The sequence below is a fragment of the Dipteris shenzhenensis genome, chromosome 23 (genome assembly GCF_047967505.1).
Source record: "Dipteris shenzhenensis isolate YYH24624 ecotype China chromosome 23, Dip_SZ_1.0, whole genome shotgun sequence".
Classification (NCBI taxonomy): domain Eukaryota; kingdom Viridiplantae; phylum Streptophyta; class Polypodiopsida; order Gleicheniales; family Dipteridaceae; genus Dipteris; species Dipteris shenzhenensis.
The window spans coordinates 18,833,855-18,859,035 of NC_141618.1; the positions used below are offsets into that span (position 1 = coordinate 18,833,855).

General features: G+C 41.4%; 1 protein-coding gene across 1 annotated transcript in view; it reads left to right on the forward strand.

Annotated features, from left to right (window-relative positions):
- The first annotated feature begins 3,837 nt into the window (after positions 1-3,837).
- Positions 3,838-25,181, forward strand: part of LOC147887081 (MADS-box transcription factor 6-like) — a 193,723-nt gene continuing 172,379 nt past the window's right edge. The window contains exons 1-4 of the mRNA XM_087394219.1: positions 3,838-3,915; positions 20,140-20,204; positions 20,358-20,457; positions 20,599-20,640. Coding sequence (XP_087250345.1) covers positions 3,838-3,915; positions 20,140-20,204; positions 20,358-20,457; positions 20,599-20,640 — 285 coding nt within the window. The remainder of the gene's footprint in view (positions 3,916-20,139; positions 20,205-20,357; positions 20,458-20,598; positions 20,641-25,181) is intronic.

The following is a 25,181-nucleotide window of genomic DNA, read 5'->3' on the forward strand; positions in this document are numbered from 1 at the left end:
CAATCATTAAGCCCAAAGGGGCCTCAATTTAACTAGTGAACTTATATGTTGACTTGCCCAAAAGAAATATATGAAGAGGATAAACCAGCCACGTTGGAGAAGCCAGAACACTTAGCAAAGAAACTTGCCAGAGTCTTCTAAGTGTACTGCGACCAACAATAACACTGCTCCAGAAGCTTTAGATCTAGTGAGTTGCAGCTGTCTCGTAGCTGTGATGAGAGTCGCAGCTGTCTGGTAACTGCTTCATCACAGATGAAAATTTGAAGAAAAATGAGCGAGAAACAGACGCAGAACGTCCAAGAAACACTAGTGTCTTTTAGATCATATAACTGCAGGCGAAAAAATCAACGAGTAGATGACGACGTCTCTTTGAGAAAAAGCCATGTAGATTGCTTTGAATTGTGTACCGCAATACGTGAGCCCGACTACAGTATCAAGACCTTCAGCAGACTGTCGAGAAGGAATGCTTGATGCAAAAAAGCGTTATCTGTGAAACAATCGATACTCTTAATCAATTCATATATTGCTTCTTAGTTGTCGATACTCTGATTTCTTTGTCAATCTGTGCTACGATCTTCTATTGCACTGCTGCAAAGTTGTTGGTTATGGGTTTAGCCATGATTATGTTTTTCTTAATGGCTAGCTCCAAAGCTTGAGCTTCATCCAACATCTCCTCCTTTGAGGAATAATCATTGATATTATCAATACCTTCGGCATTTGGATTATTCAGTTCTATTTGGAACTCTAAGCTCCACCCTTTTGCCATCTTCTCTTTCTCTAGTACAGCTTTGGAGTCGCCCCTCTGCAATTCAACATTCATCTCTACCTCCTCAACCTCTACATCTTGCAGAACAACAAATGCATTCTGTTGGGGTCTACCTAAGTATCCTTATCCTTTGTCTGAGGAGAGTGCTGCACCTTATTCTGAGAATCTAGGACAAGCGTAACTTTCTCATCACTATCAAACATTAATCTTTTGGTTTTCCATTATTTCTTGCTCTCCTTCGCACTATATATATCCTGGTTAGAAATCTTAGGCAAAATGAGCTCTCGAAGAACTTAAGATGCCTCATGAAGTAAGGTTTGTCCCTGACAGAACAAGGTCTTTGACTCTCTCTGTGAAAACTCTCTCACGAAGAATGGAACTTGCGGATCTCATGATCGGAAAAGGAGGGTGCCTCCCACTCTATGGCTAGCATAGGAACATAGTCAACGATTATCCAGCCAATAACTCTTCATTTTGCTAGTGCGGTTGTTGTTGGCTGTCACTGGCCAGTGCGTACTTGCTGTCGCTTGCTTGCTACAAGTTGTCAACTAGCTAACCAAGCTGCTAACAGTGATCAACAAATGGAAATAATTGAGCGACTAATTTGTAGTTAGGGAGATGAAACTAGTTGACCAATAGGATATACAAAAAAAGCGATCAGTACAGGGACAAAGAAATGCAACTACTAGAAAAATGGCAGCAAGAAGGAGAGTGAAGAGCCAACTTGGCTCTGATACCATGCTGCAAAAGAAGGAGAGCTAGACATGAGAAGCTACAATGGTGGAAGGATAGAGAGGAATCTCACAAAAGGAGAACTCTCACAATAGGGGGGGTGGGGTGGAGGTGGAGAGAGAGAGAGAGAGAGAGAGAGAGAGAGAGAGAGAGATTATCCAATTCCTATGTTTGGATTACATTCCATACCACACACTCAACCATGTGTGTATTTATATAAAACTTGGATTGGGGTCCTCATCCCTAAATCAACTCACCCACGGGCCACTCCTCATTGGCTTATCCTTTAAATGCTTAGCCACTCTCATACCCATGCACTCCTCTTGCTCACATTACATAGAGATTTCAACAAGAACAAAGCAAGATCAAAGGATTAGACAGTAATTGGTTGGATCCTTTGCGTTTTAAAGGGATACATCATGAGATAAGATATTTGCATGGTAAAGTGATAATATAAGGAGATGTAAGGCTGATCATTCAAGACCAAATGCCCCATCCTCTAATGAGTATCTATGATGCGTCCAATTTTAAAGTAAAAATGAGATTTGTTAGCTATGAATCACTTGTTACATGACAATTTGTTTCTCCCATAAATGCATTCAGATTGCCTTTGCTCTAGGCTCTGCAAGGTAATATCCTTAACTGTAGATTGGATAATAGAAGTGATGGTCCATCATAGGATGGATTTCATGCTCACAATTGCTCATATAGATTGCTCATTGATATAAAAGATGAAACAAAGGACAAATGCAAACCCATACACAAGCACATGGAGCACACATTGCCAAATGGCTTAGAATGAACTTAAAAAGAAAATTTATTCGTGTTTCCTCGTTTGAAGGATGGAATCTAAAAGACATTGTTGTATACAATACACCCATGTCTTTGGCTTCTCTCCACACACCTATCTAAGCTATCTCCACTCACTCATGAACACAACTTTCAACTCACGACACAATCGATGTTACTTTGTACTAACAACAGCTCAACAGCATAACTTCCAATACAAGATAATGATGATCTTATGTTTGCAACACATCATCAACAACCAATAGCTCCCTTCCAACTAGCTACTGATCAATTCAACACTTATTCCCCTTGGAGTTTTTCGTGTGGATCCCATTAGTTATCTGTCCATTCCTCAGTGCATTGTCTCCATCATTGTTGGCGCTTTACTACAATTCATTCCATATAATCTCGACTCTAAGATAAATGCTTGATTTTCCTCTTTTCACTTCACCTTGGCCTTCACTCTCAGGGGGGTCACTATGTATAAATCCTCTATACCACGTGCGTTCAAGGCATATTTCTAAAATCCCTTATCTGTGTAAATTTTTCATTAATAAAATGTACCCCTTTTCTATACAAATCTGTAAATTTTTTCCAAAACTATTTTAAATAGTCCCTTATGTATATTTATTTCTGTAAATTTTAGAAATAAAAAATATCCTTTTGTTGAACTCACGTGATAGGGTTACATACGATGAGTGACCCCCCCGAGCCTTCACTTTGCTCCTTGCTTTGATATTGAACTACTTTCTTTGGCGAAATCCACATTGCCCCCACTTGTTACTCAAGCTACATCCTCATAGCTTTATCTCTATTTGTTGGGTCATGATCCACCACTTGGTATTTTCATTTCACCTTGCGATTGACTTACAATCGTGTAACGGATCCAAGATCTACATGCGCTTACCTCAATTACCAGATACATCTTATAGTTGTGGCCCTTTGCAAGTTTGCAGTAGGTGATCCATTATCTGGCATCGCCATGGCATTTGCAATGGCGTCCAAGAGCATTGTTCAATGCTACGTTGCCACAAATCAAATACTCTTTGCCTTCATGATTTGGAAATTTATGGATCTACACCATGATTGCTCAAAACAGACGAAATTTATGGTCCTCAAAAGGTAACCATGTAGAGAGTTTATGCAAGGTACCACCTATTTCAATTTTTTAATTTTCTCATGCATGGAATCTTTCTTGCATGGTCTTATGATTTTCCCTCTTGGATGTCAAGTTTCATGAGGAATTTTATAAGGCATTTCTTCCTTTTTATCGTGTGTTCCTTCAATGCAATTGCCTTCCTTTTTACCATGTGTTCCTTCAATGCAATTGGGGTATTTTATATGGGTAGCCTCTTCCCCTGGCCATCTTATTGTTCTTACAAAATCTATAATGTACCAAATAGAAGATTTAAATTAGAAAAATATGAGAGAGAGAGAGAGAGAGAGAGTTCTATTGTTCATTTTCATAGGATGGGAATGTGTGTGTGTGTGTGTGTGTGTGTGTGTGTGAGAGAGAGAGAGAGCTAAGCTCCAATCTTTGTTTTTATAGCATGGGAAAAATATTGGAACGATATCAAAAGCATCAACTTGGAATGCAATACCATGATGCTGCAACACACGAGGTTGAGGTAAGAATCAAGAAAATAATTTGTTATATTTACTTTAAAATGAATCCATGTAATAGGACATGTAAGGAAATCTAATTTTATATAGTGTAAACATAAGATAATGATGCTATTATAGCATTTTTCAAAAGTTGAACAAATTTATACAATACGTTCCCTTGATATTATGTACTGTGTACCTAGCTACTTTCTCTTAGTTCTGTTAGGTGTTCCTCATGACTTCCTCATTTTAATGTTTAGCTATTTCCATTAGAAGCTCCTCACTCTAATGTTTAGTTACATAGGATCTAAATTCCATGACACTTTTTTGCATACATCAAACATGATATGGAATGCATTTTATGCACATAAATGAAAAAATGAAAAAAAAATCTCCATTTACAAGATTGAAACTGCCTACACCTAAGGAGTGGTCCCATTGTGCCAAGAAAATTCCAAGTTAACCTATCGTTCATGTGTTTCTTGAGTCCAAATCAAACTTTGATTAATGCTTTATCCACATCTAGAGATATTTGTAAAGCCTAGAGCATTGAGTGTGATCCTAGCATAATATGAATCCTAGATGTGTGCTAATAATAGAGATCTATTGAATGCTTAACAACCAAGACTCCTTGGTCTTATTTAGCTAAGTGCTTAGTTGAGAATGGCACAAGGAAAGAATATAGATAAGGAGCGTCTAGCATCATCAACCTATACTCGAGAAAGAGATTTCTTTTTCCCCTCAAAAGTCAAAGGCCATGATTTAACTGAAAGGGTCTTATAAACCTCTATAAGAAATAAGTTATTCAAAGTTACATGAGGAAGAATCTTGTGCAGAAGGACTTGTGATCCATATGGTACAAAAAGTGAGCCAATATAAATGGGGAGCAAGCAATCTCCACTATGGAACCAATACAGAAGTATGTGTGGACTATATAAATGTTGATTTTTTTCTGAGCAAAATCTTACAGTTTATGAGCAATTTACCTAATTTCGAAGCATATGTTAGCTACATACTTCTTACCTATTAAATCACCTAGGCCTAGGCCTATAGTCTTGAAACTGGCTTGTAAGCTCCTCATCCATATGGGGGCATAATTCCAAGGGGATTAGAAAGAAAATTTGTGTATGAAATTTGGGGATTCTTGATTTTCCTAAGATTTGGAGATTTTAGTTTGAATTAATACACCAATGGTTTCATTGCGGCTACAATAATGTAATTTTAAGAGGTAGAAACTAAGGTAGGATCTATAGATGTGCATGTGAACGTTTCTTTCAACATTTGGGAGCTTTCTTTTATTCTAATATTGAAATGGCTTAGCTCTTCTCTGCAGGAAGTGAGGAAGCTTTGTGTGTTCATCAGAAATAAAGCAGTAGCATTTGTGTCTTGAAATATCAGAATTCAATTTTGAGTATTCCAAATTGTAGGTACTTATTTGAAAATCAAGGCATCCTTTTTCCCATCCCACCATGAAGCAAACAAGGCATCAATACATAGATCTTTAAGGTTAAACTGAAAGTTATTTCTAGAGATCCATATGAACCATAGAGCATGTGCCTTATTTGGAACCAAGGCTCATGCCTTATTTTGCAAGCATCTCCTAGCAAAATAGCTTTCGGGTTAACAGGTTCTCCACACTCAATCTGAATGAATTGCCAAACTCTTCTGGCATGGGGACACGCAACAAAAAGATGAAATATATCCTCCATGCAATCAAGACATCTTTGACATTTGTCATCTCCCTTTCCTATTCTGAGCTCTCTAGCATTAGTCTAAAGTTCTTTGTGAAGAATAAGCGAAGCAAGGCAAGACATCTTCTCTGGAACTTTTTTAGCTCAAACTCTGTCAAACTTGGCATCTGTCATTAAGGGTTCTAGAAAGGTCATCCATATCATCAGTTGGAGTTGGTATTGGAAGTATGGAAGAACATTGTACCCAACTGAACTCTTTATGTATACACAGGATAGAGCCACCTTTCGAGCTAATTTCTTCCTTTCATAATTCCAACCTATCCATGATAAGTCCCTGGCTTTGGTTGGTGAGAGAAAACTCCCTTTTAATTTCTTGCCATGTCTTCTATCTGAAAAGTTCGCTGTTCCATAACTGCCCCCAAGATTGTAGTCCCTTCTTAAATAGAGAAGATGCCGAGCTAAATTATTTCTGTGTCAGTGTACAGTTTCTGAAAACTTTTGACACCCATACTAAGTCCATGGCCATGAAATCATCTTTATGAGAGAATTGAAGAAAGGTTTTTATCTCTTCAAAATCACCCCAAATAGATTTCCAGAGTGTGCTTCCTTTGATTTTGCAGGGTTTAGGGTTGAAGATAGCTGAGGTAAGAGGATAATTTCTCCATTTAGGAGCCCTGCAGGCTCAGATGTGCCTCATGTTTCTCAATAGAAGCTGAGCCCAATCATCTTCTGTATTTAGTAGAGCTTTGACTACCCATGTGGTAGAGAGTTTTTTGGCAGCAGGTGAAATATCTATAACACCTAGACCCCCCTTCTTCCCTAGGTTTAATATAGTAGCTCCATCTTACCAAGGAAATTTTGTTGTTTTCCCCCCACAAAAAGGATCTACACATTCTGATAAATCTATCTAGTCTAGTTTTAGAGGGAGACCAGAAAGATAGATAAAAAATAGAGATAGGGTAAAGGCAGTGGTTAAGCACCAATCTCCTCCCTGCCAAATTTGCCTGAAAGCTTCTCCACTTATCCAACTTTTTTTGAAACCTGTTTAAGAACCACTCCCACCTTTGTTTCTAAATCAAAGGTTACGTGGCATTGAGAAATGCATGGTCTCTAAATGAACTAGCTTTGCATGAAAGTTTTATTTTTATTGACCTCTTTCGTGTCTTAGCACCACTCGATGTGATTAGATGAGCCATTTTTGCACAACTCGGCACCAGAGAAGCTGTCTTTGTTAGCATATTGTTGGCATTCTTCTTATCAATCATTGAGTCTCACTTGTCTATAGAAATCAGAGGTTGTATACAATTGTGTATATTGATTGGTTGACATTCGTGCATATATCGAGATATAGTAGTAGATGGTGTCGTTTCATCTAGAGACGTGTTGATTCATATCACCTCTGCACCGTGTGTGTGAATGTTTCTAAGATTTACGGCTTACTTCCTATACTACCCCTTAAGACGGAAGCCTTATGAGTAATAGAGTATGAAAGTGACTCTGTGTGTGATTCACCAGTTTTCCATTTGGAGGTGAGTCACCAATTATGATTAATTCGATTCAACCAGGATCTTATATAGTTGGATTATCAGCAGCAACATTATCATTTTGGTCTTCATCTTTGTTCAACTTGCATATGGTACTTTAACAATTAGGATTTCTTGAGCTTGTTCTCCTTTTTTTCCCCTCAAGCGAGAGAAAGGAGTTATGTCTTCATTCTCAAGATCATCGTCTTCTTCAAATTCGTTTTCAACATAGTCTTCTTTATCTAATTCAGCCCCCTTATTTTGATCTTCATCTTGATAATCTTGTGAAGCATTCAATGTGTGTGCTCTTGAGACAGAGAACAGAAAACTACGTAGATGAACGAACTGTGTATTATTTTGCCTCAATCGGGCTTTTGAGTAGTTACAAAATTTGGGTTACGTCTGTTGACGTTTCATAAACCATGTCTGTTCGTTTAGTCGTTGTATTTTGCATTGTTCTTTTGATTATAAGTTTATGTGTAAACTTATTAATTCACACACTCCCCCTCCTTTAGAAACTAAGAAAATTATCGAGATGTGATAAAAGGATATAACAGAGACACTATCTATATCATTCCTATAGCTTTGCAGCACCGATCATGTTTCGGTTTGCTTTGGTAAGGAAATCTGCCCACATGTCTTGTGTGGAAGTGTGTTCCACGATAAGTTTGCCCTCTTCAGATAGCTCCTTCAGATAATGATACTTATAATCCACGTGCTTTGTCTTCTCGTGGTGCTTCATTGTCTTGATCAGTGTAATGCTTGACTGATTGTCCATAAACAAAATGAATGGTGGTACTGCTATCTTGCCATGGAGTTCCAGATCCTGCAAAAGTTGATTTAGCCAAATGCCTTCTTTGCTTGCTGCTGCTGCAGCTACGAATTCAGCTTCTGTAGAGGACAGTGCAACTGAAGTCTGCTTCTTCGATTGCCAAGATACTGCTCCCCCCGCTAGTAGGAACACATAGCCGGAGGTAGAAAGCCTTGTATCAAGATCTCCCCCCCAATCGGAGTCCGACCAAGCTTGTAACTGAATGAGGGAGGGCGAGCCTTTAATGTATTGAATCCCAAGTTGAGAGGATTGCTTGAGGTAACGGAGGACCCGTTGTAGGGCTTGCCAATGAATGGGACCTGGATTCTGCATAAACCGTGAAAGCATGCCAGTTATAAAGCAGAGGTCAGGGCGAGTACATGTTACCAGGTAACGAAGGGAGCCCAGCACTTGTCGATAAGGAACATTTCGCATTGCAGAGATTTCCTGTGGGGTAGATGGTGCCATCTCGACAGTGAATTTTTTGGAAGGAAATCCTGGTATGGGACTAGGTCGGCAGTCAACCATCTGGAACTTGCGTAGTATGTCTTGTATAAATCTTTGCTGATGTATGTGTATGCTGCCATTGCTCTCATTCTGTTGCACATGAATGCCTAAGCAGAAGTGGAGTGGGCCACCATCCACCATAGCGAAAGTGGCAGCAAGCTCAGCCTTGACTCGTTGAAGATATCTGAGATTGCTGCTGACAGCAACTATGTCGTCAACGTAGATTCCGATGATGAGAAGACAGCCTGGGAGGTGCCGTATGTATACGTTTGTCTCTGTGGGAAGCCTGCGGTATCCATGCTCCAGCATGAAAGTGTGGAACCGATAATACCATTGCCGGGGAGACTGCTTCAGTCCATAGAGTGAACGCTGAAGCTTGTACACATGATGAGGATAAGCAGTGGAAGCATAGTAAGGAGGTTGGGCCATGCATATCTCCTCGTCCAAGCTTCCAAGTAAGAACGCTGTCTTAACATCGAGCTGGTGGATGTGTAGTTGTAGATGAGCTAATAGTGCAATGAGCAGTCGTAAAGAGGGCATGCCAAGGACGGGGGAATACGTCTCATGAAAGTCCTCACCTGGAACTTGTGTGAAGCCACGGGCCACCAACCGTGCTTTGTATCGTGAGATCGAGCCATCGGAATTGTATTTCCTTCGCAGTAGCCACTTGCAGGACACGAGCCTCCTTCCAGCCGGCTTAGGAACGCGAGTCCATGTGCCGTTGTGTTGCAGCGAGGAGAACTCGGCATCCATGGCTGCTCGCCACAGATCAGCGTCAGCGTTGGAAGGTGCATCCTTTACACGGATGTTGTCGAGGGGAAGGTCATCTTGGAGGGCGGCTGCAGAAGTGTCGGGATTGTAATCAAGGGCAGCAGCATTTGCTGTGGCGAGGATGTCAGATAAGGATCCAGTGCTCATCAGCACTGGATCGGATGTTAAGGGAGATGGCGGGGTTTGTGGACGCGTGTCAGTCGGGGAAAGGGTTGCATGTGCATGGCCAGCTTGTGGTGATAAGCCAGTGGTTGCATGGGGGGCTGAGCTTGATGGGAGGTCCACGTGTTTGGATGGGATTCCACACCACAGAGAGAAGGTTTCGGGTAAGTGCTGGTACATAGTATACTCGATCAATTTGAGTATGTTGCCCATCTGGTAAGTGAATTTGGAGGCTGCCAAAACCTTGAGCATACTGGGTACTGTCATCACCAAGGCGCACCTCAAGTGGTTGTGCAAGAGGTTTGTAATTAGACAACCATTGTCATATAAATGTCATGTGTGATGAGTGGCTCCGGTATCAAAATACCAATCATCAGTTGTGCCATTCTGAGTATCAATTGTTGCTGCAAATAATTGAAGAGAGTTGTGTTCCTGAGATGCCTCATAATTTGGCTGTTGGTTATCTTCTAGCAGTGCAACCCGTGCTTGTGCTCATGGTGGCTAGAACCGTGTCTGTGGCCGAGATTCAGGTTTTTTAGTTCGGCAGTCATGTTCTAGATGCCCAATCCTGTGATAATAATTGCACTGAATGTTTCGAGAGGAGGAACCTTGATTTAAGCCTCTGTTTCCTTGATTAAATGATGGCCGATTTGAAGGAAATGGTCGCTCTCGAAAGTTGTTTGTATTTCCACCGGTTCGCAGGTTGGACTGTCTGAAGTTTTTGTGAATCCTTGTATTCATGGCCATGGGTGTGACAAAAGGGGTTGATTTGGTCGTCTGGTCATTCATGACCTGCTCTTGCTTAATTTTGCTTGCCATTGAGGAACCGTTTTTTATTTATGACTGTGGTTTGTGTAGTAATGAATGATCGCCATGTCGAAGGTAGTGCAGCAAGAAGTAGCATGACTTGGAGCGTGTTTGGGATCACTAGGCCGGCAATGATCGCATTATCCAAAAGAGTTTGCCAATCATTGACAAATGTATCCGCGGATTGATCAGATTTCATTTCAAGGTTGATGAGGCGCTTTAGAATCATCACTTGTGATGGCAGGTCAGTATGTTCGTATTGAGATTTCAAATGATCCCACATTGCTTTGGACGTGGGAAGGGAGCGTACCAATTGCACCTGTTTGTCGCTTATGTGTAGGACCATTTCAGTGCAGGCACTCAGGACTTTGAGATTCCATATATCTTGAGCAGCGGCTTGGGCAGCAACTTGAGCAGCCGTAAGTGGAGCAGCACCTGGAGGAGGGACAATGGAGGTTGGGCTAGCCTCTGTACCAGAAACGACGCCCCAAAGGTCAAGTTGGGTGAGACACATCTCCATTTTGACGCGCCATGCAAGGTAGTTGGAACCGACCAACTTGTCCAACTTGTAGGTACGAGCAACAGCAGCAGCCATGGCGTGAGGGGATGGAAACTGTGTAAGGCTTGGATTTGTAAGAGTGTATAATTGTTGTAATGGAAGTTCACTCTGTCCGGATCAGAGGAACCTCTGTCACAAGCGAAAGTGGAGGAGGATTAAGGTTGCTTCGTAGAAACTGATACCATGTGAAGCATTCAATGTGTGTGCTCTTGAGACAGAGAACAGAAAACTACGTAGATGAACAAACTGTGTATTATTTTGCCTCAATCGGGCTTTTGAGTAGTTACTAAATTTGGGTTACGTCTGTTGACGTTTTATAAACCATGTCTGTTCGTTTAGTCGTCATATTTTGCATTGTTCTTTTGATTATAAGTTTATGTGTAAACTTATTAATTCACAAATCTGCATCATGGCCATCTTGATCTTTTTTTGCTGCATGTTACTATTGATTGATGGACATCATCTATTGCATACTCTTTGTCTTGGCCAGAATCTTTCTCCCCATGATGGAAAGGGGTATCGATCGTAATGCACATAAAAAGAGACGTCATTTTCTTTACCTTCGGATCAATGCGAGGGTCTGCATGCATAGAGGAATAAGATAGGCCAACAATGTAAGGTTTTGAAGGTGTCTCATGAACAAATTTTCTCAACGAAATCTTCGAGTTGTGGCCAGCGTGAGCGACATTGACTGAAGGGTTGGGGTTGCCAATGGTTTCTTTAGATTTTTTTCTAGTATTTTGATTTGCCTTGGGCTAGATCTTTGTCTTCACCAAGGTCTTCAAGGTTCGAGCCCTTGGTTTCTTCTGCTCTTGCTGGCATCATAAATTGACCCGCTCGCAGATTGATTTCATAATTCATTAGCTTGAATTCGACCTTGTCACTTCCTCTCTTTGGTGGGAGATACTCTCCATCGTCATTTTGGATGGTGTTCGGGGGATGGAGATCGCTCTACTCGTCTCTTTGTTGTGGCAGAAAAAGATAAAGAAATATAACACCTGGTCATTTTAGTTATTAATAAATTAAAACATTCAAACATCATGATTTGAAACGACATACTGAAGCGACGAACTGTCGCTATGTATCCTACCGATTGAGAAAAGGAAGCACGCATTTGTTTTGTATCTCAAGTGTCTGTGACAACATCTTGTGAGCACACACAGTTTCTATTTTTCTACATGGTATCTCGCACAGGCTAGGAAGCCAATCAATGCCAAGAACATACATGGAGCGCTGCAAGTTGACACTGATCCGGACAGTAGTCACCCATGGCCCAAGCCGCAACAGCCTCCCGCACTTATAAAGTCGATAAATTGACCGACACCAATTATCAGCCATGGAAAATGACCATGGAGCTTCTTCTGCAGAAAATGGACCTGCTTACCGTCGTCAACGGAACCCAAGTTATGCTTGATCCAGCGGTTGCAGCCAATGCGCAAGCCGTCACGGATTGGAGGACCAAAGATTTGAATGCACGATTAGAACTCTTTCTTCACATGGAAGACAGTCAAAAACAGGCCGTGCGAACACTAACAACATCCCATCAAATCTGGACACAACTACGTGAAACGTATGAGCACACAGATGTCTCCTCACAAGTAGCAAACTTAAAAAAATTAATGAAACTTTCTATGAACGAGTCCGATGATGTCTCCAAGTTCATCCTGTCTTGGCGGACATCTATGGATGATTTAATATTGTCTGGACTCATTCTTCCTCAGAATGTTCAAGCCATTTTCCTGTTAGCCGCCTTGCCCCCGTCTTGGCAACCCTTCATCACAACGAAGACGAATCAAGCCAATCTTACTATTCCCTCCCTTGTACCTACTATTATTCAGGAATAGGCTATGCGCACGACAATGGCTTCAACGTCATCGGGCTCTACCACTACTCTTGTGATGTACTCTACTCCACAAACACGTTTTCGCCCCACACAAGGTCGATCCCATCGACATTCATCTTCATCACGATCCAATATGGAACGTTCTCGTTCCTCTTCTACACGTCGTTATCGTTCCAAGCTACACAATACCCCTAATTTTCGCCTTGCTAAACCACACTGCCGCATATGCAATTGGGCTAGCCATCATTCACGTGACTGTTGGCATAATAAAGCAAACAAAGGAAAAATACCCTATCGCTCAGGTCAAGCCAACTATGTCTCTGATTCCGGGACGGAATCTGAGAACGTGATAGAAGAGGATGGTAATTCCGTGGTATCTGATACATCTTCGGTTGAGGATGCCTTCCTTGCATTTTCTGCCTCACATCAACAATCCGATTCGACTGAATCCACCTGGATCCTTGATACTGGGGCTACTTGTCATCTCACATCCCGGAAGGAGTGGCTTCACAATTATCGACCTCTTGCAATCCCGGTCGATATACGATTTGGTGATAATGGTACTCAAAAAGCCATTGGAGTCAGCAGTGCGAATGTCGAACTTTCAGATGGGAATCTTGTTATCATTGACCAGATCTATTATGTTCCATATATCGCAAAAAACCTCATCTCCGTCAGTAAGGTGAAAGGCCCAGACACCTTCGTGCAGTTTCACCACACTCACTGTTCAATTCATCATCGTCTTCCTAACGGCAGGAAATATGTTGTTACTTGCCCTCGGTATGGTCGATTGTAATTTCTTGGTCGCACAACACTTCCTGCCCATGAAGTCTACAGTGCCGTCCATAATCCTACTCAACCCTACAAAACGCTACTTTGGCACTATCGTCTTGGTCATCTGAACCATACCACAATGAAATACATGTCCAAGCAGAGATTGGCCTTGAACTTCCATCTCCCACAATCTAGCCGTCTCTCCTTATGTGAAGGCTGTATTTACGGGAAATTATCTAATACTAAGTACCCTACACATACTAAAGCTATGACAGCACCGCTTCAACTAATTCACACAGATATATGTGAATTACCCACACCATCTCTTTCTCGCAGCCATTATTTCCTTACCTTTATCGACGATTACACGAGGTTCACAATCCTATCCTTTTTGAGAGATAAGGCCTCTGCTACGGTCTTACGGGCTTTTCGGACTTATCGTCATCTTGTTGAGAACCAGTTACCTTATACCATCAAGATGCTACAGTCTGACAATGGTGGTGAGTATGCCTCGGCTGAGTTCCGAGACTACTGCTATCAAAACGGCATCAAGCAACGCTTTACTATTGCACATAACCCCCATCAAAATGGGATTGCTGAGCGCAAGAATTGTACATACATGAATGCCGCTCGCAGCATGTTGAAGGTTGCTGGGCTCCCACCTTCATTCTGGGAGGAAGCAGTCTCTACCGCATGTTACTTGCAGAATCGCATCTACTCACGAAGTGTTGGTGCCATTCCCTATACTCTTTGGTTTGGCCGTCAACCTGATTACAAGCGACTCCGGGTTTTTGGTGCAACTGCCTATGCCTTCATACCTTCCCCAAACCGTCGAAAGCTTGATGATCATGCCCTCAAAACAATCTTTGTTGGGTACGGAGAGCCTCACGGGGTCAAAGGCTACCGACTATATGATCCCACACGGAGGCGTTTCTTATTCTCTCGCACCCTCATCTTTGATGAAGAATCACTCATCTCGACTGCACCTACACAAACTTCTACCTCTGTTCCACCTTCACCCGCGACCTCCTCCTGTGAATCCCCAACCTCCACGAAGAAGACCCATTCCATGGTTACTTGGCGGGCTCCCTTTGATCCACGGATTCCTGTGGTACCTCCACCACCGATCCCAGCAGCAATCGCTCCACCATCCCCACCTATTCAAACAACTCCGCGAACACCTGCTGTCCGTGTCTTGCATCGATCGACAGAACAAGTGAGCCCACTGGCATTCACCCAACGTCCACCGTGGAGTCCCACGGGGCGCCCTTCCAACACACGTCGGTCCATCGCTGCCAACCTCCATTCCAACCGCGACATGTATAGTCCATCCCCTCCAACTGCACCTGCTGCCTCCGATACACCTCACCATCCAGCGATCCTTCCCTAATTCCTTCTTCTTCCCTTGCATCTGCCCCTGCGAACCGCACTAGAGCCCTCACAGATCTTTATAATACTACTACAGGACTCGATGCACTGTTGGCTCAGCACGACCTTGCATCGGATTATGCCTTCTCAGCCGTCTTTGAGGCATCGACCTCTTCACTTACGGAGGATCCCATCTCAGTTGCATCTGCACTTGACGGACCTGACTCTTCCCAATGGTGGTCTGCCATGCAACAAGAATATGATTCGTTGGTTCACACCAAGACCTGGACACTCGTACCGCCCCCACCCGATCGTCATCCCATCAGTTGCAAATGGCTTCTTCGCCATAAACTCAATCCTGATGGAACGATCGCCCGTTACAAGGCTCGATTGGTGGCGCGTGGTTTCAGTCAAGTCCCTGGACTTGATTACCATGAAACATTTTCTCCTGTCCTTCGTATGGCTTCCTTCCGGATATTGCTCGCACTTGCCACCTTACTTGATTTGGAATTACATCATCTTGATGTGCAGACAGCATTCTTACATGGAGACCTTCCGGAGGAGCTATACATGGAGCAACCACCATACTTCGTCAATCAAGATACTTCTCATTATGTCTGCAAGCTGCAACGATCTCTCTATGGACTTAAACAGTCTCCTCGCCTATGGTTCCAGCGGTTCAACAATTTCATGCTACAACACGGGTACACACGTCTTCTCTCTGAGCCTAATATATATATACGTCATACTTCTCAAGAATTTCTTGTTGTTGCATTATATGTTGATGATATACCTCTATTAGGCTCATCTGATGCAACAGTTCAATTTGCTAAGCAAGAGTTGGCCACCGCTTTCGCCATCAAAGATTTAGGACCACTCACTTACTTCTTGGGTCTTCAAGTCACACGTAACAGACCTGAAGGCACACTCTCTCTACATCAAACAAAATTTATAGATGAGATACTTCATCAGTTTGGGATGAGCCAAATTAAGCCGGCTTCGTCCCCTCTACCAATTACCAATAAACTGTCTCTCGCTGACTGCCCCGCGTCTGACCGTGATAAGCAATATATGTTGCAATTTCCTTACAAACAGCTTCTGGGAAAATTGCGCTACCTGGTCACAAGCACCCGCATAGACCTGTGTCATAGTGTCAACTTTCTATCTCGCTTTATGCATAACCCGGGCTATAAACACTGGAAAGCACTTCAAAGAATTGTACGATACCTTAAATTCACACGTCATTTTGGTTTACTTTTTTCTCGGTCCTTCAGTCAGAGTCAGCTCACCTCACTCATTGGATGGTCTGACTCTGATTGGGGGGGTGAAATCGATACAAGGAGATCTACTGCTGGGTTTACCTTTCTTCTTGCAGGAGCAGCAGTCACATGGCAGTCAAAGAAGCAAGTTTCAGTCACACTTTCATCTGCTGAAGCTGAGTTTGTTGTAGTTGCATTAGCAGCAAAAGAAGGTCTATGGATTCAGATGTTAATTGAGGAACTAAAGCTGCTACCAAAGCCTCGATTGAAGATATTCTGTGACAATCTTTCTTGCATTTGTCTTGCAAGTAATCCTAAACATTCGGAGAAGACAAAGCACGTTGATCTTAAATATCACTTCATTCGTGAAATGATTGAAGAAAACAAGCTGGAGCTGGAACACACATCAACAGAGACAATGTGGGCGGATTTTCTAACAAAGCCACTGTCGTCACAAAAGCATGATCTGTGTTGCAGTAGTGTTGGATTAAAAAAAGTACATAACAAAATGACCAGTGTTAAAGGGGTGTAAAGAAATATAACACCTGGTCATTTTAGTTATTAAGAAATTAAAACATTCAAACGTCGTGATTTGAAACGACATACTGAAGCGACGAACTGTCGCTATGTATCCTACAGATTGAGAAAAGGAAGCACGCATTTGTTTTGTATCTCAAGTGTCTCTGACAACATCTTGTGAGCACACAGTTTCTATTTTTCTACAAAAGATGACCACATGACCGAGGTTCTATATTGGAGGCTTTCGAGGAATCCAAGAAATCATATAGAAAGCCGAGGAGAGCCAAACCGGTTGTTTGCTTTGTATGTGTGTAGATGCTTGAATAGTATGGACGTTCGTGATTCAAACATAGAAAGGAGATGCATAGAGCTAGCTAGTTTGCAAGGAGTCAAGAAATGGTGCAGGGTGTACGAATTACACGATTGGGGCTGAGGAGATTGGGAAGTTTGGATATGAATGTGGGGAACGAGATAGCGTGCGTACAAAATGCATACATATTTGGTCGATCTAATCCGATGACACGAGATTTTATCGTAACTGGCAAAACTGAAACCTCTCAATAATAGAGACTAGTGGGGAGCCCGTGGCAAGCCACAGAGAGCGAAGAATAGGGACGACATAAGAGGCAATATACACAGCTAAAAACCATGAGCGAATGTTTAACTTTCTTTCTCGTAATGCAAAAGGCATTGGCACTCCCAATGTACCACAATAAAAGAAAGTCTGCAACTCAGCCTCCTCGCCTTTCTCCTCTGTGGAGCCATTCTCGCTGCATCTACACCTGGATCCATTCTTGTAATCACCTACTCTGAGAGCAGATTGTCTTTGCTTTTTGAACTTTGGACCCTCATTGCCATGGCAAGTATTATCTATTGCAACGTAAGCATTATCTCGTTGAACAAAGTCCTGCGAAAGCCCACAATCAATGGGCAAAATCAATGTGCAGTTAACTTAGACCTGCACACGGCGCAAAAGCCTAGAAACAATGCAAATTGCATCCAAGAAAAGACTCTCAACGAAGGGCACAAGAGCCCCACCGATGGGCAATATCGAAAGGTAGAGCACACAAATCTGCCGACCAAAGGTGACCTCCAGCCACAAGTAGGAGACGAAATGGACACAAATCTGTCCAACGCGGAAACACAGACCCGCGCAGACGCACAAAAGTCCCGAATTGAAGGGCAAATCAAAGATTCGAAAGAGAAAGAGCATCAAAATGGCGCAAAAGCCAAAACAAATGCAAGCATCGACCTGCAGCAAACTGTACGCCTGTTTGATGGTAAATTTGGGTCATTCAACGCCTCTATTCTAAAGACAAATGCAAGCATCGACCTGCAGCAAACTGTACGCCTGTTTGATGGTAAATTTGGGTCATTCAACGCCTCTATTCTAAAGGCTAACTTCTACAACCCTACGAATGATCCTGTTATCGTCAGTTATGCAAAACGAAGGGTCGATCCAAAAGTCAAGAAAAAGAATTCACTTTTTCTGTGCATCGAGATAGACGTACCCTTTCATCCGGGTGAAAAAGCTGAATCGCAATTCAAGAAATTCCGACTTTGATAACGACTCAGAAGCAGATGACAACGATGGAAACCCAGACCAACTCAGGAAATTTCTCCTTTCTCTCGCTTGAGGGGGAGAATTGGTGTGCAAGCTCCAGAAATGAAAACAAAATTGATTCTGCTACTAATCATTCAAGCAACTCTTGATCTCGGATAGATTGAATGCATTGCATATTGTAAATTTATAGCATATCTTCTAAGCTCCGCGATGCACCACAATTCATTCAATGAAACATACTCGTACTCTGTTTTTCAAATTAAGCACGTCCCAAGAGAAACAATATTCGAGAGGCACTTGCACCATATGCTCAAGCAAATTTAGCACCGATCCCACACCACATAGCCTTGACTCGATGGGGTATGCGATTCTCTTGGTTTGCTTCTTGTTTAATGGCCGACCTATATGATCCGCCCGGCCTAGCCCCTATGACCAAGCCCGAAAATTTGTGTTTGGAGTATACGAACCACAAATTTTCTGGAAGGTGTTTCGTACGCTTCTAATCTTAGAGTGCACGCTTTCAATCTATCAAGTAGCATCGATCCACACCATTTAGATTCTCCTTCGATTGTAATCAATCAAGCAAACGCTTGAAAGTTGCTTGAGAGGGATCCAAAAGGTTCCAAAACTCTGTCATTGTGTAGGTACAATCGACAAGAACAAACGTCTTTGGAAGCTCACAATGATGATCCAATGCCAAAAAATTGTATGTATTGTTTTGTGGAAGTTTGGAATAAATGCCTCCAAAACAAGCAAGCATGTGTGGAAGATGCAAGGAGAGATGAGGACTACACAGAATAGTCCACATTCAAGCAACTCATCGTTGCTCACAGGAAGAGGACATTGCCTTATCAATTACGAGCGCGCGTTGATATTGAGTTATAGAGCTTGTTGATTTTGGACAAGAAATGCAGGTCCAAATCAAGATGCCCCTGAACCTTGGGCTCTTCACTGATCAGTAGCAAGCAGGCACATCTAGAAGCGAGTTGGAGAAAGGGAAGGCTATGGAGGTGATTGTAAGTTGAAACTCTGTCTCGCACAATAAAGTTTCTCCAATCATCTTTCCCATGTAAGTGAAACCTCTCCTTAATAGAAATCTCAACTACCAAATCAACGCACAAAATTTACTCTCCCGATTTTTTTGGATTGAACGGTCCATATTGCCCCAATGGTCCTCCCCCAAACCTCTCCTTAAGAAATAAAAGAGATTGTAGAAACAGATAAAAGCAAAAACGATGCAATAAATGTGCTAGTATTTCCTTGATTTGTCTAATTGTTATTTAAACTTGTGATTAACTTTACAACCTACAAGAAGAGTTTGAATTGTTCTATCTATCATCTTTCTAATTTATATATTTGGAAAAGTAGTGGGCAAGCCTTACCATTAAATTTAAATGATGTAATAAAATTTTCAAATGCCTCTCATTTTCCAAGATATTTGAATTAATCTTTTCAATCATTCGTCTAGGATATATTTCAAATACATTATCATTCCTTGTATAGCCATCAAGTTGTAATAATGTTTGTGTATCTTATTTGGCATTACGTTGTCTCTTTGCACTAAGCCATTCCTTTTCATTAAAAAGGTTTTTCAATCATAGCCATTGGGAAGAAAGCTAGTTCAATCAAAAACAAGGGACCGATCCATATTGCATTAAGGATGATTGCATTTGTTTGGGTTAGAATTTTAATACTTAAAATCTGAATTTTATTCGGCAATATTATGAAATTTGAAAATCAGAATTCCATTATTATGTTATTATTATAACTGTAGTATAAGTATACAGAAACGAAGTATTTGTGTGATATTAGCTAAAAGGAAGAAGGGGGTGTTTTGAGAGCTAATGCTATATGCGTGTTCAAATATGCTTATCTATCAAGCAACCAACAGAAGGCATGTTGTGTTGATATATATCTATCATTTTGTGGTTATATTTATTGAAGAAGGTGTGACTATAAGTTGTGGCTTTGTGAATCTTAAGGAAAGGATAATCTCTAGTGATGATTCTCTCTCTAGTGCTTCAATGTCAAAACAAATTATTCAGCAATTATGGGGATTTTGATGTTGATGTTCCATATCTTACCTCAGATGATACTGCAGCACGAGGCATTCAAATTGAAGGAGAATTTGGCTTTCATGCAAAAGGAACTAAGGTGAGACCTATGTTTTAAATTTGTAATGATTGCCGCAATGCTTTTGTCGTGGCTTTAATATATTAATGTTGTTCCAGTGATCGCTTCGTGCAAGTTATAAAGATTGCAACGGGATTGCACCTCAACCCTTCTAACCTTTTGATAATACTGCAGGTACATGATGGGCGAAAATCTGGCAGGATTGTCACTGAAGGATTTGCAAAAGCTAGAAAAACAATTAGAATATGGCATAGACCGAGTGAGGGCAAGAAAAGTCGGTAGTCTATTTTTAACATACTTTGTCTCTATTTGCACTAAAATCAAATTATTCTTTCACCATCCTTTACTTTCTATAGAATGTTGCTAGACTTAATTTGGCGTCATCATGTTCAAACTCCGTTAAATTGCTGGGCAGACTCAATTGCTGATGGAAGAACTACAAGAGCATATTAGACAGGTCCGTAATTAGTTATGTTTTTGGATGATTACAACCGTCACATGCTTCCTTACTAGAGTGTCTAAAAGGTGATGATTGTGTGGTTGCATTGTCGTTTTTACAACATTTGACTTGTCTTCTCAGGAGGTTCTGATTTGTCAACAAAATGAGACGCTTAGAACAAAGGTAGGCCAACCTCATGTCGTTGCATTGGATTTAATGAAGCGTGGTGTGCTTTTCTGAACATCACTTTCCTTAACCTTGATCTGGAAGCTTATCCAGATGGACAGGATGCAAGGCAATACTACGTTGGCAGTAAACTTTCCAGATTCTCAGGTATCCTCGAGTATAAAGTCATCCTCAAGGGCACGGGTCGTAATGGCGCAACCTCCTATTTCAAGCTTAACTGCCGCTGAGACAACCTTACTGCAACTTGGGTGTAACTTTGCAGGTTCTCTCTCTCTCTCTCCCTTTCTCTCTCTCTCTCTCTCTCTCTCTCTCTCTCTCTCATTAACCTCACTTTCCAGAGTGTAGATAATGCTCAAATCTTAATGATTGGCTAGCAGGTTGAATCTATGTCAGCAAATATGTTGCCTACTGGGCTGATCGAGCCACATGGCTGCTAGTTGATAGTATCAACCATGTAATCAAATGAATAACATCCTTAGTGATCATAGCGTTCGATTATGAACTCTAAAAGGAAGATACTAGATGAAATGAAGGCATAATAAAGAGATACCAGAAGAAAAGATGATTGTATTGCATTGAGACGTGCATCATATAGGCGGGCATAACTTCTAGCGTTCAGGCGTTACAACTAAATCAATCGATTCAAACATGCCTTTTCAGATCTTATTAGAATCACTAACATTAATTCCATAATACACTAATGTAAATGCTTGACTTAACATCTAATGAGTCACAATGTTTTAACACCCTCCCATAAGTCAAATATCATTGCCCTCTATCTTACAATCTATCCATCTAACATTCTATCTATCATTCATCACAATAATTAGCTTTAGAAAAACTTCAAAGCTGATTCTTTCTCCACGGTCATTGCATTGGCTTCAGCCCTCTCGGTCTTCCGTTCTTCCATCTTCTTTCTGTACTTTCGAGCAAAGGGTCTGAGCTTCCCACAGTAGAAGCATTCATGCTTACTCATGTCAACCTGGCCAGCTCCATTCCATGAGCTTGTAACTTTAGTGCTTTCTTTCTTCTTGTATTGTCTTCCACCTGTAACTAAGGCCATTTGAATACCTTTGTCTTTGGCTTTATTTTGCTTCTATCAGATCTCTTCTTGCAATATTATACTGGTCAACTCTTTACTTCATTTCTTCAATAATAGGGCTTAGCATGACGTTGAGATGATCATAGGATTTAGGCAATGAATTCAAAATCCTCTTCGTCCATCTTGAGATTGAGTAGTTGGTGCCTCAGCTAAGTCTTTTTTGCCAATGATTTTGTTTCATAAAGGGTTGCGAGAAGGTCCCGTGCTTCCTTGGAAGGTTTAGCGCTATTGACATGCAAGAGATAGGTATTTGTCCATTGATAGAATATTTTTTGCTTGGCGTTTGCATCTTGATGTTCCCACACAGCAAGTTTGTCTGCCTCTTCTCATTAGGGGAGAAATGGGGTCTCAAAAGGGCCTCCAATTAGTGTTTCCTAATTTCAAAGAATTAGAGACATTTGAGATGTACCAATGAGAGTGCCCCTTTTTATGGGGCAATGGTGTGTTGAGGTGTATAATAGGCCAAGTTGAGCATTTATGTGTAGCGAGACCTCTCACCTATGGTTTAGACCCATGGTCCTCATTCCTAGCCATTGATTTGATCTCTAATCCAAGGGTCACATTCAAATTTGTGCTATAAACCAAGGGTCACATTCAAATTTGTGCTAGAGCACTCTTGGCCATTAGATCAAGGGGTAGATCTAAGGGATACTATCAAAGGATTAGAGGGATCAAATATAAGCCCTTGATCAAGTAATGGATCCAAGGGATGAGATGAAAGAAGGAAGAACCACAATCTTAGCCATTGATTTGTAGAAGATCCAAGGGAGGACATGAAAGCAAAAGGTGCTTCAATCCGGGCCATTGATTTGAAAGAGATCCAAGGGAGGAGATGGACCAAAAAGGCGCTTCAATCCAGGCCATCCATTTGATTTGAAGGAGATCCAAGGGGAGAAATGCACCAAAAATGTGCTCCAATCTGAGCCATTGATTATGCGCTTCAATCCTAGCCATCCAATTGCATAAATGCATCTCCACCCTCCAAAATGCGCCTCCATCTCCACCCTTCATTTGTCTAACCCATCTCCACCATAGATCTACTCAAGATTCAATGGTCGACAACTAAAGGTGCTTTCTCCCTCTTTACTACCCCTCCTATTTGTGAGCCTACCAAAGGCGTCTCCCTTAAGTCTCTCACCATTTTGAGCATCCTAGGCCTTTGATCAATCCACCATCAACCTCCATCCAAAGGCCAAGGTTTCCCAAATTCAAAATAAAGGTAACCATGTTAGTTGAGTTAATGCTACGGGACCTTAGACCATGGGTTACCATCGTGGGTTCAATTCCAATTAACTTAATCCATTTCTTAACCCATTCCTTATGAGGTCCTTTTGAGACCCCAAATCTTTCCTAATGTTTGGTGGCTTATCATTGTTTCCCGACAGGGTCTTCCATAAGCCTTTTGCTTGGAGCATTGTAGTATTATGCAGCTTCCACAGATGGTAATTGGTTCCATCAAATCGGTCAATGAATTGATATTCCTTTAGGGATTCTAAGGCAGTCGATGGAGAGGCCATTTAATTGGTTGATTTCCTCAATAATTCTGACGTGGAAGGAATCATTATGGCATTCCTAGAACCACACTCTCAGACGCAATGCTCATCCACCATCATCAAATTGGAGCATCACTCGATTGTCATGTACGTCAGGCTCTAATACCATGTTTGATTATGAACTCTACAAGGAAGATACTAGACCAAATGAAGGCAGAAGAAAGAGAGACCAAAAAGATCTGATCAAGAAAAGATGATTGTATTACATTGAAACATGCACCATATAGGCTGGGTTAACTTCCAGCGTTTGAGAGTTACAATTGAATCAATCGACTCTAACATGCCTTTTCAGACCTTATTAGAATCACTAACATTGATTATGTAATCCACCAATGTATATGTTTGACTTAACAACATCTAACAAATCACGATGTTCTAACACCCTCCTGTAAGTCAAACCTCATCACCTTCCATCTTACAATCCATCTAACATTCTATCTATCATTCAAAAGAATAATTAGCTTTAGAAAAACCTCAAAGTTGATTCTTTCTCCACAATCATTGCATTGGCTTCAGCACTCTCGGTCTTCCGGTCTTCCATCTTCTTTCTGCAGTTTCGAGCAAAGTGTCTGAGCTTCCCATAGTAGATGCATTCATGCTTGCTCATGTCAACTTGGCCAACTCCATTCCATGAGCTTGTAGCTTTAGTGCTTTCTTTCTTCTTGTAGTCTTCCACCTATAAATAAGGCCATTTGGATACCTGCTGTCTTGGGCTTTATTCTGCTTCTATCCGATCTCTTCATGCAATATTATATTGGTCAGCTCTTTAAAGTTCATTTCTTCAGTAGCGCTTAGCATGATGTTGAGATGATCGTAGGATTGAGCAATGAATTCAAAAACATAATGCACTCCTCATCCTCCTCAATTGTCATTCCAATTGATGCCAACTTGCGATATGTGTGTAATAATTGAGTCCTCTTTGTCCATCTTGAGATTGAGTAGTTGGCGCCTCAGGTAAGTCTTGTTTGCTAATGATTTTGTTTCATAAAGGGTTGCGAGCAGGTCCCACACTTCCTTGGAAGATTTAGCGCTGTTGACATTAAGAGTTGGGTATTTGTCAATTGATAGAAGATTTCTTGCCTGGCCTTTGCATCTTGAGTATCCCACAAAGCAAGTTTGTTTGCCTCTTCTTTTGGTGGCTTATCATTGTCTCCCAACACGGTCTTTCATGATCCTTTTTCTTGGAGTGTTGTAGTGATGCACAGCTTCCACAAGTGGTGATTGGTTCCATCAAATCGATCAACGCATTGATATTCCTTCAGGGACTCTAAGGAGTCGATGGAAAGGCCATTCAATCGGTTCACTTCCTCAAAAATTCTGACATGGAAGGAATCATTATGGCATTCCTAGCACCACGCTCTTAAACTGAACGCTCATCCACCATCGTAAAAATGGAGCATCACTTGATTGTTACATATGTCACGCTCAGCACAGCAAGTAAGGCTTTGAACCATGTTTGATTATGAACTCTACAAGGAAGATACTAGACAAAATGAAGGTAGAAGAAAGAGAAACCAGAGAGAGCTAATCAAGAAAAGATGATTGTATTGCATTGAAACATGCATCATATAGGCCGGCATAACTTCCAGCATTCAGGCATTCCAACTGAATCAATCAATTCAAACATGCCTTTTCATATCCTTTTAGAATTACTAACATTGATTAGGTAATCCACTAATGTAGATATTTGATTTCATAAGATCTAGAAGGATGATATG